The 20,184-nt window shown below is 40.2% G+C and overlaps 1 protein-coding gene across 17 annotated transcripts in view; it reads right to left on the bottom strand.

The window, feature by feature from the left end:
* myo18ab (myosin XVIIIA b) overlaps positions 1-20,184 on the bottom strand; it is a 112,824-nt gene that overhangs the window by 12,334 nt on the left and 80,306 nt on the right. For all 17 annotated transcript variants that reach the window (XM_017490631.3, XM_053687549.1, XM_017490633.3 and 14 more), the window contains 14 exons: positions 17,570-17,713; positions 16,152-16,241; positions 15,445-15,564; positions 14,740-14,851; positions 10,945-11,072; positions 10,301-10,455; positions 8,482-8,605; positions 7,399-7,599; positions 6,952-7,062; positions 5,648-5,752; positions 5,281-5,427; positions 5,062-5,175; positions 2,546-2,662; positions 603-686 (listed from right to left, as the gene is read on the bottom strand). In XM_017490631.3, coding sequence (XP_017346120.1) covers positions 603-686; positions 2,546-2,662; positions 5,062-5,175; positions 5,281-5,427; positions 5,648-5,752; positions 6,952-7,062; positions 7,399-7,599; positions 8,482-8,605; positions 10,301-10,455; positions 10,945-11,072; positions 14,740-14,851; positions 15,445-15,564; positions 16,152-16,241; positions 17,570-17,713 — 1,752 coding nt within the window. The remainder of the gene's footprint in view (positions 1-602; positions 687-2,545; positions 2,663-5,061; positions 5,176-5,280; positions 5,428-5,647; positions 5,753-6,951; positions 7,063-7,398; positions 7,600-8,481; positions 8,606-10,300; positions 10,456-10,944; positions 11,073-14,739; positions 14,852-15,444; positions 15,565-16,151; positions 16,242-17,569; positions 17,714-20,184) is intronic.

The raw sequence follows: 20,184 nt of genomic DNA, 5'->3' as shown, positions 1-20,184 counted from the left end.
AGTGAAGAATTTCGCAGCTGAGAATAATGACTGCTCAGATATTGACTTTTGAGCCAGGCTTGGAGCAGTTGTTTTTTTTTTTTGTTTTTTTTAACTGAACTTCAGATGAAACTGAAGATGAAAACAGAAGCGGCTTTGAATGTCCTTGAGTTGACTGACCTCTCCTATGTGTTTGGGGCATTAAATGTTTTTCACAAAGCCAATGGAATGAAAAAGTGTAACCTGTGGTTCAGCTGCTCTGGCCTGTTTATCCGTATATCTGTGAGTCTGGAGTAAGCACCAGATTAGCTGACTGAAACAGCATGGATAATTGCTGAGCAACATGATCTGATCCTTATCTATGGCTTGTTGCTTTTTGGAGCAAAGCGAGACACTGATCTCTTGTGTCTTGACCTTATTGTCCCAGGAGCTTTTGAGACTAGAGCAAGCTTACCTGGTACACTTGTAAGTCAACAGCTTAAAGAGACCAAGTTTTACAAAGAGTTCATCCGTAATTGAGGCAGGCTCGTTCTTCGTTTAGCTTTTCATGCTGCGTGGTAAAAACAAAAACACTTTCCTAATAATGCAGCTTCCATCTAGCTTCTCTTTGTCTGTGGACTTACCCTCTCCTGGACTTCCTGTTTCTCCTTCATGGCCTCCTCTAGCTGAGACTGGAGCTCACTGACCTGTGCCAGGCTCTGAGAGGACTGTACAACAACAAAGAAGATAAAAGAAGAGTCAGTCATTCACAATTCACTGCTGATGTAGAAAGTCCTATAAAACCATCAGTGCATACTTTATATCATATAGTGCCATAAGTCTTAGGAAATATAAACCACAGAGTTATTTCATTTAGAAATTGCATTTCATTTTATTTACTGTAGGCAAGCCAAATTTCTAGATATGACTACTAAGTAGTACTAGTACTAAGATAGTAGTAATAGATATTACTAAGTACTAACTCTGGGAGGTTTTGTCATTCAATGTGGCCAAGAAACACAGGAAGAGGCCAGTTGATTTTTAGTGTAATTAATTAACTGCAGACTGTGTTTTCATGTAAAATGTTATAATAATAATTGGTTATATAAATAGTTCATAATTGGTCTCAACCAGATGCATTAAGGAACATTTTGGCAAGTGTCTATCAACTGTGTCTTTCAAAACAACTGGCTTTGCCAAATCAGGCAACTATTTGGCATATAAACATCAATAGCTAACAAATAATATTTGACATAATTTACCTTCATTTTTGGGTTTGTTATATCACTATAAGTTCACTAGAATTAAAAGACATGTTATCAGACTCTACCACAAAGCTGAGACAGTGCCACTGCGAGTGAAATTGGGGTCCTTTAAGAAGATTTTTATAATGTGCGTATGATCTTCCAGGAAGATTTTCTTATAGTAACAGAGTACGCCCAGTTAAAAATGACGAAAAACATTAATAATGAATGTAATTTTTTTATTATTATTTATTAATGTTTAATTCTTATTTTTTGAAGTACCCACCAGAGATATGCTGTCTTTTGCACAGCGCGTGGTCAGCATGAGCTACATAGATTAAAAAACAAACAAACCAACGAAAAAAAAAGTGGTGCACCTCCTACTCATATCTGTATTTGTATCTGAAGACATTTTCTGTTCCTGCCTTTATAGTGTTTGATAGGTTCATGGTCAGAAAGCAATGAGATAGCAACTGGCAACTTTCAGGTGCAGTGTGCAAATTTCACTTGTTTTATATATGCTATATCTACATATACATGTGTCCAGGGAGTGTAGGAAAGACTAATGACATGCTACCTAAAAGCAGATGTGATGGAGCAGTGAACGTGAGAAAGTGACATAAAGGAAGGATGATATCCAGACTCAGCCCCTAACCATAAAAATATATTGTATTTACAATAAAAAATCATTTAACTAAATGAAAAAGAACAACAACAAAAAAAACGCAAAATATCCAGAAAAGGCTTTTTTACTACTGCGCATATAATTATACAATAATGAAAGCACCTTCAAACAACAGACAAAGTGCAAACCACCTTCACATCTGTAATCACATCTGTAATGACAGTGTTATTCTGATCAAGTGGCTTGACAAAAACATGGCTGTAAATCATATTAGACTGGGAAATGATGACGAGTGAGCTGAGCAAACACTGAGAATAACCTTCAAATAGATCAAAACTGCTGCAAAGTATTTTGGAACTCAGACTGTTTGGGGTTTTTTTCCCCCCAGGAACTCTTCTTCCTCAGGAAAACACAACTGAACAGGCTGAAGTCTTCAGTTTTCAGAAAAGCACCATTGGCACGACAAGCTTTCACAAAATAACAAGCCTAAAAATAATTCTGTACAGTTAGGGACCAGTGCCAATAGCTGGTGCTGTTTCTCAGAAACTGAATGCTGGTGGAAGAGTGTCAAGCTGTATATACACCATCCTGCTTTCAGTGTCATGGTGCCATTGAGAAGGAAGCAGAGGTGCCATGGGTCCAAACAGAAAAGAAGTGGGGGGGGGGCAAACAAACAAACAAACAAAAAAAACAACAACAACAAAAAAAAAAGAGTTACCTGGGCAACAGCCACTTTGTGCTTCTTCATGAGCTCATTCATATCCTCTTGGTCTTCCTCCATGCGCGACTGCAGGTCGTTCTTCTCCCGCTGCACACGGATCAGCTGTTCCTCCAACTGGGAGTGAAAACAGGCAGAAAGCGGCACAGCATATCAATATTCGCAAACTGTGCGTGGATTTTGCTCTGCATATAAATACTGAAACAAGTTAGAGCCTTTCAAAAGAGAAAATTCAGCAATATTTCAAGCATATGCCCCGAGGCTTTGATTACGTTTCTGTAATTTTGTGTGTGTGTGTGTGTGTGTGTGTGTGTGAGCTTGCTTTCCCTCACTCAAAATCCCATCATAATTCAGAAACACGTGCACAACACACAATAATGACTTTTTCTATTAGTAGCTAAAGCTGGCACTTCTCAACCTGCTTTCCCTGGGAGTGTCAGAGGCTTAATTCCATTCAATAATAATTACTCCTACAATACAGTAAAGCAATCTCTGAAGAATAAGAGCCGGGTTTATTAATAGGTCATGAAAATGTGGATATCGGAGAAAGAGAATGAATTCATTAACAGTGAAGTGGGAAATGAAATGGAGTTTAGAACCAGTGTGGCTGTAGAGCTTTCCATCTTACTCACATGTTACAAAAACGGACAAAGAAAGCTAATGGCCTGAATCATTTTCCTTTCAGTCAAACAGCCCAATAATATGAGACTCTCTCATTACAGTTTATTGTACAATATGTATGCTAATTATGGTAGTAACACACAGTAAAACGGACAGTAACGTGTGCTTGGTCAAATACATTTCAAATAGTCAGGCATCTGCAATTTCAGCAGAACTCGACAATGACGCTTCCTTTGCTGAAAAAATATAATAACAGTAAACATTTATAAAACGACAAAGGAGCTTTTGAGCACGCTGCAGAATGAATCATAAATCACAGCTTTTTAAAAATGTGAACACATCAGTAGGGAGAGATTCACTCTGACTGTCATTTCTGAAATTCCTGGTGTATCTGGTTCCAACATATAATCCTCAAAAGGAAAACAAGATAAGTTAACAACATAAAAAAACGCTGTTCAACATACATTTTCAATACCCTTCAAATACAAAATGTAGAGCCAACAATTGAGATGTCTTAAGCTTTTTCCTGTCATCCTTTTCCTTTATCCATCCATTTCCTCTGCCTGATCTGACAGGCACAAGTCAGTATGATTCAAGCCTGATTCTTCCTCCTGATTCAATTCTCACCTCAGGAACACACGGTCGGAGAAACTCTGCTGATTCCCCAATATATCTGAGCAATGTGTAATTCCTCAAGTTTGACAAAACCAATTTCTTTTGGGCCATGAAAGATGGGAGTCTGTACTGTAGAATGAATCACACTCATAAAGTATTAGACACGCTTGTTATCACCATGTGGCAATGTTGAAATTAAAAGGTAACTGGAGACGGACAGTAATGGATCGGTATATGGGTCATCTCAATGGCTCCTGGCTCACAGAGCTTTCCCTCAGTATGTCTAAACGTCCAGCCGTCTCAGCAGCGCTTCACAAACGTCTAGTCCTATTTTATTCCTATAAGCCATTAAAAATAGACGTGGGAGTACAATTTAAATCCTAACCATGTTGTTTGAAATGTTTAAGCATTTCAATATCACCATTTCAGTCCTATACTTACTCCAATATTCCACCAAAGCCTAGAATATACATCTCAGTCTGCTGGGAGAGCATCTATACACTGCCACAAAACAGTAAAAGGACACTGCACATAAGCCACTGTGTAACACTCTATGGTACTACATTCGACTGGGCCGTTTTCACAGATAAAACGACTCAATTTGACACCCGATCAGACCGTTTTTTCGCTCCACAGGAGCTGTAAACGGAAAAACAGAATAATAAAGATAGGGCCCAAAACGATGTGTGTAAAATCACAACCATTCATCTCTCGTCCAATATCTCTTCCCAACCTGCTGCTGTGTGAACTCAATTATAAATCCTCTTTTCGGGATGCAGAAGAAGCGGCTCATGACAGCGTTATTAAAGCATAATGTATTTCAGGGTGATATATCTTGTTCAAATTAGAGAAGGAATCAGAAACATGCCATTATGGGCAGAAATCATTTCCCCTGCTGTAAATTATTGAACCGACATCCTGACGGACCCTGGTGATTTTCTGTACAGTGTGTGAGTTTTCTCTGCTGCTTCATTTCCAATTTTATTTTGAATTTTAGCAAATTTCTCATGTTAATAATGTCATTTTTAGAAGCCTCAACTATTCCCAATGTTGTGATCAAATTTGATCCTACACCATTCTTTAGACTTTAGACATGTTAGGCTGCTTTTGTTTTGGTCTGTTTGAAAAGACCTGGTCCCTGGTTTCATAACCTCATGCACAATAACTTCTTATTTCCTTGGCACTTCTGGTAAAAACCCTAAACACATTTTAATGTTGTATCTGTGTGTGAGATGCTCTGATATTTAACGGTCACTCTTTACTGGTCTGCCCATACTTACAGTCTGCTTGGCTTTGGAGATGTCATCCATCTGAACATGAAGGTCCTCAATTTCCACCTCCATGGCCTTGCGGGCTTTGACTGCAGCAGCACAGGTGAACTCAGATTCTTCTAGCTGGAAAACACACACACAGAAACAATCAATATAGAGTCAGTCCTGGGACCCAGAGCACTGGGTGCTGCCTGCTACCTTGAACTGATGATGGGACAACGCCTTTACCTGGTTTTTCAGCTGGGCAATCTCCCTCTTGCTAGGTGCATTGTTCTTCAGGTGGTCCAGCATGATCTGGGCATCAGCTAGAAGGGCTTTGGTGCGCTTCAGGTCTTTCCTGAGGCGTTTTTCCGTCTCTACATCTCTGTGGTTAACCTGGAATGCAGAACACAACAAACACCAGTAGCAGACACAGCCAGTAATTCTGCCTCACTTGGCACATATATAAAGTCTGAGACAAGCAAAATAAAAGAGCAGGTATAGGACCAAAACTATATATTATATATTGCATTTGCATTATACAGGAAGTAGAGTGATGGAGGGAGATGAAGAAAGATGAGAGAAAGTAAAAGCATTTGCATGTGCTGTTATATACCTGGTCTTGAGCGGACAGCAGCTTGGCTTCTAGCTCTCTCCTCTCCCTAAGGACCTTCTGTTTATCTTCATACTCCTCCTCCAACTGGACCTCCATCTGCTTCAGCTACACACACACACACACACACACACACAAACACACACACACACACACACACACACACACACAAACACAAGGCAAAAACAGAACAGGAACAATCAGAATGCATTGTAATTATCAAAATAAATAAATAAATAAATAAACAATACGGCAGTGCTATAATCTGATGAATCGTCTATAGAGATGTTCTGGATATGGTTTTTAATCCCACTTTCATCATAATTGCCTGATGATGGCATGGACTACAGGATGACGTCAAGAGCGAAGCAAGAAAACAAATTTAGGCATCACAGCAGCACATCAAGAATACAACAGAAATATAGAGTAAAATAAAGAAAAGAAATATAGAGTAAAATAAAGAAAAGAAATATAGAGTAAAATAAAGAAAATACTAGAAAATACAGTGTCTTCACAAATCCATATTCACAATTGTTAATTAGCCAAAAATGTATTCAGATGTTTTAGAAAGCGATTGTTTAAAAAATAAAAATAAAAAAAAAAATTCCGCATTTGTGTGAATGTTTTCCCCCCACAGAACAACAGAGAGGACAATGCAAGAAAGAACAGTGCTTGGCACTGACTCAGTATGTGAGACTTTTTTTTTTTTTAAACGGAGATGTGAAAACGGAAAATGTTTGAGGTTTTTCTTTCAGCATTTTTTTCAGGCTGGGGGGTTTGATTTGATGTCTGAAAGGCTAACAGCACATATTTTATATTGATTTGCTGCTAAATAACCATTGGAAGGTACTACCATCCTGGAAAAGGCTACTGGCTTAGGTTAAACATGCTTTTAAACTGGACAGTAAGTAGAAAAGTGCAATAATCTCTTAGTTGAGTCAGGCAGCTCAAGAATAATAGCTGTTTTTGAAATGCCTGCTTCCACCCGCAGCCTTGTGACCCACAGATAACCTGATTATTAGCGAGAAGATTGTACTTATTAGTCATTACATTACAGGTTACACCTTGTTTTATTCACTTTGCTTGAGAGCACTACTGTGTGCTTTTTTTCTTTCTTTTATAGAATGTTGAAGTAGACGGGCATTTATCAGGAAACCTAGGTACTTCCAATAATGTACGCATAACTGAATCACTGCGAGCAAACACAGCTTTTCCCACTGATCTGAAACCAAAATATTTTCCCCACTTATTATGATGAAGTGGGCATATGAGTAGAGATACCTCAGTGTGAAAGGAAACGGTCTTACCTTCTTACTACATGACTGTCTGATCTCCTCCACCTCATCATCTTTGCTCTCGATCTCTTTACAATGTGTGTGTCTCAGCCTCTCCATCTCCATCTCCAAACGTAGCTTGGCCTGCATGAGCACACCAAAGCATATCACTGAAGGCCAGTTACCACACACTCCTGTGTTAGGTGTTTATACCAAACAACAATAGGAACTAAGCAGGCATTACTTTATTTTGCAGGCTCTGTGTATTGTCTGCTTGAATATTTCCAAATATAAATATACCAACAAATTTGCATGTCATGTGTTAATTATGCATGCAGACTTGCATTATTCACAATAACAAATACATTAGGCATTCTTGAAGTGAGTGCCACGTAAATTAAACTATTCCCTTCGGGAAGCTGCACTGACTCTGTGTGTGTGTGTGTGTGTGTGTGTGTGTGTGTGTGTGTGTGTGTGTACCTGCTCCAACATTTGAATAGTGCCTGCTTGCTCATCAAGCTCCTCCTCCTGATCTTTGACTTTTGCCTCCAAGTCGCGGAGCTGCTTTTTGACCTTGGCTAGCGAGGCCTCATCCTTCGACTCCTGAGAGTTCAGATCCTGCAGCTCAGCCTCCATCTGCTCCAGCTTCAGATTGTGAGCACACATGTCCAGATCTTTGTCCTGAGTGAAAACATAACCAGTGTTAGGTTATTACAGCTCTCATTGTTATCTGCACTCACCTCTACACACAGACACACACTCAGTCCTAAGTGCTGATACATGTAACACTTTACATTAAGGATCACATATCTGACATTATTTAACACCTTAGTTAATGCCATAAGCAGTATTAACACAGTAACTGACTCTTGTATTATGTTTTTTTTTTTTTTTTTTAAATAAACCAAATTAGCCAAATAATCAGCGCATGCATTAACCAATGTTCATACTATCAATTAACACAAGTAGAACTCTACCTCCAACAAGTTGAGTCCTTCTTCTTACTAACTTGCTTGCCTTAAAATATGCCTTGACCATGTTTGGATCAATGCCAAAATGTAATCAGTTCTTCTGGTGGTAGCAAGGATAATGCCATAAAAATCCTACATTAAACCACTTACTACAAGAATAGCAGAAAAAATTTATATACTTGAGGTGGAGGCGTGTAAATTAAGCCCAAGACAGCCAGTATGAATGAACAGCTTGATTAACATGTTTGCAGTTGTCACATTAAGGCTGAAAAGCAAGTTGAAAATTCGCACGTTCCTTAAGTTCAGTAAGTTATCAACATTTAGGAACATGCTAGAATTTATCTTTTAAGCAAGCATTGAATAAACAACTCAATGTTGGTGTATTTCATTAACATTTAAACAGACTTCACTTCACTTGTATTACTTATGGTATATTAATGCAGAAATGTATAGTCTGTCAATTAATTAATGCAGTGAACGTCGGTAGTTAAGGGAAACTTGATGCAATGCCAGATTTAACGTAATGTTACGTATTGCATCTTAAGAGATGTGAAAGCAGAGGATGAGACGTAGGATGTGAGAGGCTGCTGACCTCCAGTTGCTGTCGGAGGCTGAACACTTCCCCAGTCAGTATGTCTTTCTCCCGACTCAGCTTCTCACGCTGACTTCTCTCTTTCTGCACCTCCTCCTGGGCCTGAGTCTGCTCAGAGTCAAACCTGTGCGCACACACACACACACACACACACACACAAACACACAGTTTCTGTTTGTCCTTTAAGAAACCATGAATATAAAGAAAATGAAGTTAACATCAATAACATGATATATCAATCATATATAATATAACATCAATCAATATAAAACCTGAAGGAGTTCTAGGACATGTGGTTCTGGTTTAAAAACGAGTACGGTGTTCAGAGAAGTGATAAAATCTCTCCATCGTTTAAAGCGTTAAGTGGAAAAGAAAAAAAAAAATAAAACACTGCTGATTAACATGTAGCAAAATATCATAATCACATCACTGTAAATGTACCAATTACGCAAAGCAATCATCCGGCATTAAAGGTGTTTTTGTAATATTAGGCTCGTATCCGATAATGAAAATGATTTAAGCCATGAGTTACACAGCTAGCATAGTGCTAGTGCAACACTAACTTCTGTAATATAATATTTTGCTAAGATTTTGGACTTGAACAACATTTCATATAATGAGTCTAATGATATTGATGTCTTTTAGATAAGCATGAACTGATCCCATTTTTCCCTTTTCGGTATAAAACTGCTATACTGGCTGAAAAACAAAAAGAGAAACAACACTAGAGTGTGACATGGTTTAAGATCATTTATGTTCATATGCATTGTCCATGTTGTGTTGGTTGTAACACTTTCATCAATATCGGTCATGATACTGATCCAAATAATAGGCATTTATCGTTGTTCTTTAGTGACTTGGCAGTTTAAATTGATGGGCGGGCTTTGACATTTTGATAGACATTAAAGAAAATTTATGGTAGTGTGCATGTGCATTGGCAGCTCAACGCAGGAAATGATGGCAATGCTGGAGCTCACACATCCCCCAAGCGAGGTGACTACACTTGTTAATTCAAGAGCCAGGAGACAACCAGCTAGCAGTAAAGCATGCATCGACTCAAACTCGCCCACTCAGTGCTCACGTGTACTTTTTGCAGAAGACTTTGCTTTTTCAGATCATTCTGTCTATCAGCTACGATGCATTTTATCATTTGTGGGTTCACAAGGCTGCACTGAGCCTGGAAGTGATTTGGGATTGGTCCTTCACTTTGTGAGAAAGCAAGAAGCACAGTGCCAGCTCCTCCTACAGCACGGTCTACAGTACATAACATTGTCACTTGTGTCCCTTTCAGGCTGCTCAGCAGCTAATGCCAAGAATAATAGTCATAATCTCACTAATGTCAATAAATCCATGAGTGATGCTAATGGATGACTGCCAAGTTTTTAAAAGATTTTACATGATCATTTTCTTATGCGTTACACCTAGCAGATAAATCTTCTATGATCCATTTATATTTCTACAATTAAAGTACAAATTAAAGAAACAGTATAATTGACTAACTCATCATGATGTAGTGTAGTGTTCGCTATATTAAGCAAGAACATTCAGATTACCCCATCGACTGATCTCGAGGCCCCCTCAGAAAATGCATTTCTGTATTTTAAGATACAAAACACTACATTTGATTCTTAAAAATAAATTTATACTTGACACATAGTTATATATCAAAATACATTTAAATGTATTGTTGTCCGTCCCTGCTTATACCTTAATCGCTGTCCACTCCTCCCTACACTGTGCTTGACGCTTACTTTCATCCCTTAGCCTTTAGTGTGACTGCTGGGAGAACTTATGAGACTTTTAATGCTGCCAGTCTTACTTCCTCTGCTTCTTTTCCAGCTCATGGTTGCGACTCTGCTGGCCCTCCAGGTGGAGTTTGGTGTCCTGGAGCTCAGCTGTCAACTTCTGGCATTTCCTCTTCAGCTGCTGCGCCACCCGCTGCACCTCCTCATTGTCTGCCTGCATGTCTGTCAGCTAATACAGATACGCACAAACACAAACTGTTCAGAGCCTTTTCAGACAGCTTGTCAACAGTCTCCTTTCTGTTTGGTTAAGGAAAAAACTGTTTTATGCAGCTTTGATAATTGTGTACATCGCTTCAGACTGGCGGTGAGTCTGCAGGCATCCTGCGTCGCGTCATTCAGAGTGAAGAGCAGCGGAATTTCATCACGACTCCATGATCCATCATAAACTCTGACTATGATGTGCCTTTCTAGCTCTTTTATTACTGTCAGCAGTACAAGCGGCAGTCTTAAGAGGGTGCACGAGGCGACTGCCTGTGAGAGGTGTGTGTGTGTGTGTGTGTGTACGTACACGGGTGTCGTTCCAGTCTGCTAGGTATTTATGAAGTATATTGCGTAACCACCGTAGCATGACCACCAAGTCATGAAAATGAATATTTCTGTAATAAATTAATGAACAATAATAGATTTGAGAAGCATTACACAATATTAGCAGACTTACCCGTCTTTCCAGCTGCCTCTTGTTCTGCTGCTCCACCTCCAGCTTGTCATCAAACTCTTGCTGCAGCCTCTTCTTGGTGAACTCGGTCTCCCGGACTGCTCTCTCATACTTCAGTCTCCACTCTCCTCCTATACAAGCACACAACATACAATCACACATATTTACATTTTTATTTGTTTCAACAAAAAAAGATCAATGTATCTTGATGCATTCATAAAGCATTAATAAGTGGTATGAGTGAGGCCAGCAGGCAGTGCTCACCATGTGGTCTGTGTGGTTCTTAATGCCCCAGTATAGTGACAGGGACATTGTATTGTAAAAACAGCACTGACATTCGGATGAGACGTTAAATAGAGGTCCTGACTCTCTGTGGTCATTAAAAATCCCAAGACACTTATTGTAAAAGAGTAAGGGTATAACCACGGTGTCCTGGAGAAATTCCCCCATTGGCCCTTATCTATCATGTGCCCATAATAATCTCCATCTCTGATTTGGGTACATCACATCATCACAATGTAAAGCACGTTGAGTGTCTAGAAAAGCGCTATATAAATGTAACTGTAACTAACTAACATTAAAGTAACATTAAAGTAACTTAAACTGTTCAACTGTCACATTCAATTGGTCAGAAGGTGATTGATCTACTGCAGATGCTATAGTAACAACTTCCACAGGGGCTTGTGTGGGGGACACTCCATTTAAACCGCTGTGGAGACGTTTGACATGGTGACTTTTTTTTCCCTGTGAGATGATGTTTATTAGCATTTTTGGAAGGTGAAACAGTGTTAGGGTTTAATAATAGTCAACGGTAAATCTGTGACTTTACAGTTTCTATCATCTCAGGGCGGAGAACTTTGTGATTGCTAAGTAACATGACAAGTTAAATTAAATTACAGAGAGAGAAAAAAGCAACATTAAAATATATGTATGTAACTATAAATTATTTTTTAAAAAAAGAGTGTGTGGTATGAAAGGAATAAAACACATCATTGATAGTTTTCCTATAACAGCATGTCGTGTTTTGTTCCTCACTTAGCTAGCAAAAGTACCAACTTGTGACCAAGCTACAGATATTTTTATTTATTTTTTTTTTTAAAAATCAGATTTAATTTTTAAATGTAAATAATTTTCCTGTTTTCTTGTATGAAATGTACCTAAATGCTCTTCACATCTATCTTTCTTTCTCTCTCCACAGAGAGGACTGCATTGTAGATCACATTTACAGCATGAGAAGCCAGAAAAATCTTTAACAGATAAGATCACAGCTAAGAATCACCTGTGTTGTCCATTTTCTATAAAAGTTATGACAATCACAGTGATTGGTCAAACGAGGTTAAAGTTGGAGGAGATGTTTGCTAAGCACACAGAATAGTTGAGGAAAAAAAAACGGGAAAAACTACAAAGACAACAGATGTATTTGCCTTAATGTATTACTTGTTGCAAAACATCTGCACATGTAAAACAGCTGCAGCTGTCCTTGTGTCAGGGAAAATGAGTGTTCACGCAGCTTTAATGCTGGTTTGTGTGTTTGTGTTTGTTTTGAGGGCTGCAGAAGCGGCAAAGGAATTGGTGCAATCAACTGTTTTTTTTGTTTCGTGATAGTTATTCATGAGTCCCTTGTTTGTCCTGAGCAGTGAAACTCCCCACTGTTCTTCAGAAAAATCCTCTAGGTCCTGCACATTCTTTGCTTTTCCAGCATCTTCTGCATATTTGACCCTTTTCCAACAGTGGCTATATGATCTTCAGATCCATCTTTGCACACTGAGGACAACGGAGGGACTCGTACACAACTATTACAAAAGGTGCAAACATTCACTGATGCTCAAGAATGCAACATGATACATTAAGAACCGTATTGGGGTAAACATTTGAACACAGCATGCTCAGTGTAAATTGTTATTTTCTCTTCTGGGAAACATTTAAATATCTTATGTAGCTTCTGAAGGGCAGTACTAAATGAATAAAATAAGATCTGTAAACAAAACAATGATTTACACCAATCATCGTGTTCAAAAGTTTACACCCCCCTGGCTCTTAATGTAGTGTGACCTCAACAGATTGTACCAGTGTCAAAGCCAAGCCTAAATTAGGCATCAGATTCACTTACCACACGGTTAAAAAAAAAACCCCACAATGATACAATAAGCTTGTCACTGACTCTTTAGATAGCCACAAAAATCTGTATGCTATAATATTTTACCACGAAAATGTCATGAAAACAATGTCGTATATAATAATTTTGCTTTCCTTGCCCACCCCGATATGATGCTGCTTTACATAATACCACATAGCAGTGAACAATTTCCCAGCTGTTTTATATCAAAACCATTTACGTCCAAGTCAAAATGTGTGATGCATCCTATAGGAACCGTTCCACCTTAACAGTACCATAAATTATTAGTATCATGATAATTAGTAGATAGAGGGGAACTGCAGGGGTGCTGGATAAATTGGATGTACATGGCTTAGCTCGAACATTCGGAAATCAATCATACTGAAACAGGAAACAGTTCAGCACAAAGGAGCCCATCTTACACATGGAGTATCATCAGTCTTATTCGGCTCAGAACCTCAGAGTCTTGACGTTACAGTGATGAAGGTCACAGACTTTTTAGAGGTCCGCTAATACTTTCTTAATGGTACTATTCAAAAAGACAGACAGAACATGCAGGACAGCTACTATACATAAAGCAGTTTCCTTCAGATAGAAGAAAAGAGAAAGGAATTGACAGAGACATGTCTATGCTCTAGATAGCAGTGCGGCATTCCAAACGGAGGCTGGTGTAGAGCTGCACCTGATCCGGCAGATTATTTTCTCATTTGTCAGGAGGTCACAAACCGAGGCCAGGCAGCCCACCTGAATCCGAGCTCTAAACCAGCCAATCTGAAGGCCCAGTGAGCCACGGACTCCAAAAGTCTCTCAAAATCCCTTGGGCTGAGGGCTAAACACAGTCACGCAACACATGGAAATTGCAGCCTCAGCTTTACCTCAGGCACCATATGCTGCTCTTCGCTTACAGTCAACTCCTGAGTGATTGGGAGACTTCAAGAGGACAGGAACAAATGTTTGCATAAAATAATTACCTAGGCAGTGGGCATGACATAACATCATGAGAGTCAGATGATCAGGTTGCTACTGACACTGGCTCCACTCAACCCTGTCATATTACTCTCTAGCTCATCCCAAAACCCTGCTCAGATTACAATATGCTGCTGGATCATTAAAACTGTTCTGTATCTAGTGGTCCAGGGTTTAAATCATCAACATTGTGATTTCTTCAAAAATACAAAGTTATTTTAGCTCAGAAATGCTTCAGCTCTGGAGATAATGATGCAGAACGACATCCATACCAACAGAGAAATTGGTACAGGGACACAAAATCAATGCTTATCAAAGGCCAACTCAGTCTCCAGACTTCACGAACCTGTAATATGGATCGCCTTCTACATGACCAAACTATAATAATATAAAGGAGCTGAAAATGTTCAGAATGGAAGACAGCATCCAGAAGCTCTCTACAAGTGTCATCTTGTTAGATAATTACAGGAGTCCAAGTGTTGTTATTCTTTCTGGGGGAATTGTGGGGATGCTGACAAATTTAAACATGGTAAACAAAAGAAAAAAACCTATACAGCATGCCCATATGTTTCAACTCGAAATATCATGTGTCATTTCTGCTTCTTTTCATGAAGCATGCTAATAGTTGATGGCCATGTACCTTATTCCCAGTCACAGTTTCACAGTAAAGCACAGTTTCAGTGAAATGACAGTGAGCAGGAAGTACTGTCACTTGCCTGTGTCATCATCGTCCATCTCTCCATTAAGCTCGGAGGCGTGTATGAGCCGAGTCTCCATCACCTCCATCTCCATGGACTCCATCTGCTTCTTCATGGAGTCATACTTGGCCTGCCACACACACACACACACACACACACACACACACACACACACACACACACACACACACAGGCTCTTAGATCTGCTGGTAAATACCATCTGCTCAAAAAGAAGAGCTGTTTACCTCACAGGCCAACTCAGCCAAACAAATAAAAACACATATGTACTACACATACACCATCAGCAAAATAGAGACAAGTACAGAGTCTCCCTCCTTCTCTATCACTTTCTCTCTCTCTCTCTCTCTCTCTCACACACAAATACACCATCTGTCTAACCCTGTGATCACACTAGCAAGTGATGTGCAACTATCCATGTCTAATAGCTACATTTAATTCAGAGTACTTACTCTCAGTAAAGTTTTGCATTATACAACACATTACCACATACAATTTGTCTATTAACTGAACATTAAAAAACAAGACCGTGCATACCCACAAGAGATATCAATAGCAGTCGTCACCGCCCCACCCCCCTACCTCCAAACTCCGACAGTAAAGTAAACACAATATTATTTAGCATTAATATTACTATTATTTACAGCACTTCAAGATAAGGAGTTGCCCTACAAAATGAGTGTGTCATAGCGCTACTGCAGGTACCTGAAGGTCTTTCATGTCCTTCTCCAGCCGGAGTCTCTCGGACGTCTCAGACTCGAGCAGCTGAGAGGCAGACTCGCCTGTGTTCCTTTCGTCGGCTAGCTCTGATGACAGCTCTGTGATCTAAAACACGCACACAGCAATGCAGGAGCTTACTATCATTCAGTAGCCCTGCCTTAAATGAACTCAGACTGTAGGGAATCGGGCCGCTGCTGCACTTTAACATCATGCCTCGGATATGTGACACAAAGCTGTTAGTGTTTTAGCTATGTCATGGGAGGTGGTCAGAGCTGGTATGCTCGTGTGTGTGTGTGCGTCTGTAACTGCATGCAATCCCACAACTTTCTAAAAACAACCTGAAACTTCAAATTCTTGATCACGGCGTATTCAATTAAACATCGGTCACAGCAATACAGCCAAGTTTAGATTTTGTATAATTTTTTTTGTCTTGTGCATTAAATCCATTAGATGTCTAACTGGTTGCATATTGTAGCAGCATACCTATTTATTTACTTGTTTAAATTTTTTTAGCATGTAAAATATCCACTTGATAAGTGAGGGAGTCATATTTTGATTTAAATATTCTGCTTATTATTATTAGTAGTAGTAATTTTTTTTTATTGCCAAAATGCTTTTATTAGCATCTTTAGCCCCAACCCGCGCTTTGTTCTGACCCGTGTATGAGCAAGTAAAAAGAGTGTAATCTTCACCCTGCTCTCTAAACGGTCAGTGTTGAGTCGCAGCTCGTTTCTCTCCTTCTCCACTTTCTCCAGCTTCAGCTTCAGCTGCTGAATCTCCTCCTGAACAAAATCAGACAAACATACATAGGCAGTCAGAGTGAAAACATACAGACGGGTAGCTCGTAATCATCACACCATCGACGCTCACTACATCAGAGACACTCAACTGATGGACAGTTTAAAAGAAAGGACGGTCAGTCAGAAAGACAATCCATTGAGAAGCACATAGAAAGAAACTCCTCTCCGCGCTCTATCCATCAGCCTCTTCTTCTCTCACCTGAATGCTGAAGGTGATCAGGGGTGACTCTGGCTAACGTCTGACTAAAGGAGTTTGTGTTTTTGTTAAATCAGGCTGCCCTGAGCTAGAGTCTCTCACTACTCGAACACTGATCAGGACACAGCCAAGTGGATGTGCCACACATACAGTAAACACGCATGCACCTGCTGACTTGTAGGCTCACTGCAGTCTCCAACAAGAAGAGGAGCTGCATTTGATCCAAACAACATCTCTGTGCCACTACGCATCCCGAAAGAACCAGCAGGCCTAAAGTACACAGGTAACGTATTCACACACATTCTTCTACAAACAGTCACACCGAGCCAAAACCGCTGAGGCAGGAATCAAAGCAGCCGAGTGCTTGGGCTGAGACCAAACGAATTCTGAGAGGCTGGAATTCAGGAGGGACTACGACAGGGAACAGCAACTATGAGGAACCATCCACATGGGCTTTATGTGCAGCTCTGCCACTGTCAAATGCCAAAACCTAGACATGGCACAACGATTTAGTGCTTTTGAAGTGTCTGGAGAGGACTCCGTTCAGAAGGTGGATCCTGAGAGATGGAGGCAGACATAAGCAGAGATAAAGGAATAGAGACAAAACAGAGAGAACAGAGACAAATCCATGGAAAGAAAAAAAATGACTAATATTTGGCAGCGTCTCAACTGTGTATGAAGCATTTCCACCTCTCATTTGGGGCAGTTTAAAAAGATGGATCGCACCAATCATTTCAAATGGTGGAAAACAATGAAGAGATTGATTCCAAAACGTAAAATAGCTAATAAACCCTGAACACAATAAATGATCTAATTTCATCTATAGATTATTTATCATTTGGTATGGAGCTGCTGCATAGGTTGTAAATAGGTCATTTCTCCATCATACATAATCTTTGATGATTACTGCGTTGTTGAAGGGCCTGATAAATTTCGTGTATCTTTGGAAATGACAAAAGTTTGACTAGTCATCACAACAGGGTTTACTGTGCCATTTAGGACAGGGCTTTACTGAGAGTGGTACTGATGGAAAGTGCGAGAGGAAGAGATCACAGGACAGAAAGAACCTGCATTTGGTTGAGGGGGTGTGGCTTATAGATAAACAGTAACATACGTCTTTGCCACGGATCTGCTCCTCGCTGAGCTGCACTTGGATCAGAGGCCGCACGGTAGTAAAGACCTTCCACCAGGGCCAGTCCTTCACGCCACGGTTCTTCTTGATGTTCTTCTGGATGCAGCGGATGGCCAGGTCTTGGATCTGCAAGAGAATGGCTCGTGAGTTGGAGCACAGACTTACAACATTCAAAAACACTGAACAACCAACTGATATAACCATAACAGTAGTAGTAGGTGGAATACCTGCATAAACAAGAGACTACATTTTTTTTATTTAATGAATTTGCCATATTCAAGATAAACACTTAATACAGTAAAAAAGAATTCAAACTCTCAGATCAGCAAGGTCCAACTATAAGGGTGAGTCAAATGCAACCCTTGTACAATATACACTATATAGTCAAAAGTAGGTAGACCCCTAACCATCACACCCATATGTGGTTCTTCCCCAAACTGTTGCCGCAAAGTTGGAAACACACAATTGCATAGGATGTCTTTGCATGCTGTAGGATTAAACCCCCCCAAACCTGTTCAAGCATGACAATGACCCTGTGCACAAAGTGACAACCATGAAGACATGGTGCGTCAAGGCTGGTCTGGATGCCCTGACCTCAACCCCAATGAATACCTTTGGGATGAACTGGAACACCAACTTGCCTGACCTCACTAATGCTCTTGTGGTTGAATAAGCACAATCCCCCCCTCCCCCCAGCCACGCTCCAAAATATAGTGGAAAGCCTTCCCAGAAGAGTGGAGGTTATTACAACAGTAAAGAGAGAATAAATCTGAAATGGGATGTTCAAAAAGGTGTGCCGACCGGGTGTGTCCACATACTTTTGGCCTTCGAGTGTATAAAAACGGTACACTTTTGTGATGCCTGTTTGCATTCAACAACGCAAAAAAGAAAAGAACTGAGCATTTCATTAGACTCACCCTCATGCCTAGAACATACACAGAAAAAAGAACTGCCTAAAAACTAAGAGTTCGGAGTGATTTATATAAATGGTTTTTCTAGAACATTAAGAAGAGCAAACAATTTTTGCACTGCTGCCAAATTTCTGTCACAGAACCTCTTGACAGTTAAAAACACCAACTGCTTTAATGTGGTTGTTCTCGTCTTCATTACCATGGCATTATATAGAGCTTTAGCTAGGAATGAGGGAGGAGTAGCAGCTCTGTCCAGCTCCAGTGCCTACTACACTGAACAGGAAGATAACAGCCGACTGGAGGAAGCTTCAAATCTCTGGGCTCAGGACCTGTGGACCCTCTACGTTATAGAAAATCCTCTCCCCTTGCTAAGAGCCCCTCAACACTCTACTATGAAACAGACTATGAAGCCCTTGTGGGTAATTAAACTGCACATCAATACTGCTCTGCAGCTAATTTAAACTGCTATAAGGTTTCCTGGCTGCTGAAACATGCGCATCTTCAATGAGAGCAGATTATCTGGAAATCCAATTAGAGTGGCAGAATTCAGCCCGTGCTTGTGAGAGCTGGTAATGGCCTTCGAGTAATCTTTCACACAGCAAGAGTCTTCACACGCAACAAAATTGTATCTGTTCGCTCTCAAACGGCCCCTGCGCATGGGCCTGAGCTCGTCTGAACTCTAATGTGAAGCAGCAGGTGGCTTTTTATTTGCATGCACACTTCTGACAGGCGCCTACATACATATTGTTAGGTTCCAACAACATTTCTTCCTGTATGAAGTAAGGCGATGAAAATGAAGCTCCAAAATGGTAAATGGTCTGCACTCATAAAGTGCTTTTTTTCAACCTTAGCGGTTCTACAAAGCGCTTTACACTGTCTCATTCACCCATTCTCACACACACACCCCAACGGTAGCAGAGCTGCCATGCAAGGCGCTAACTTGCCATCGGGAGCAACTTGGGGTTCAGTGTCTTGCCCAAGGACACTTCAGCATGTGGAGTCACGTGGGCCGGAAATCGAACCGCCAACCCTACGATTAGTGGACAACCCGCTCTACCTGAGCCACAGCCGCCCCGTTTACTAAAAAGGCCCTAACGATGAGTGTAGAAACGTGGAGACCATTTACAGGTTTACAGTTAACCATCCTAAATTCTAAACAGGAAATGAAATGGAAATGATTTACTCACTGAATGCATGTCATCATTTCTTTTCTTTCTAAACCTTGTTAAGAATGGGGGTTTTTTTTCCCCCCAATCATTCCCATTCCGCTTTTTCAGTCAGCACATAAAAGTTGCATGACTGTTTCACTGTAATGATAGGTCTATCAGAGCTATTATCGCTTCATGAAAAGAGAGGGAGACCGTGTTCTTCTGGAAAGAACCACAATCCAGGCTTCAGGCGCTCTCAAACAGAAACAAGCACAAGAATATTAAATGGAATTTGTGGCAGTTTGTTTTGTTTTTTCAGAGATGAAGTAAGATTACTTCCATTTAACAGTCTCATACAGAGGTAATGAAAGACTAACTATTCCAGTTCTGGTGCAGTGGTCCTCATCCTGCCTACACCAAAACACACAGTTTAATTAGCTGAAGACTGCGAATAAACCTCGCGACACAGCCAGGCTTTCACACACTTCCTTTTCTGAAAAAGCCTTCTGAAGCGAATCTGTTCTGTTTTGTGGGTAAA

Source organism: Ictalurus punctatus, chromosome 17, assembly GCF_001660625.3.
Source record: "Ictalurus punctatus breed USDA103 chromosome 17, Coco_2.0, whole genome shotgun sequence".
NCBI classification, from domain to species: domain Eukaryota; kingdom Metazoa; phylum Chordata; class Actinopteri; order Siluriformes; family Ictaluridae; genus Ictalurus; species Ictalurus punctatus.
The sequence above is the reverse complement of the archived record's forward strand: the minus strand, read 5'-3'. Positions and strand labels throughout refer to the sequence as shown.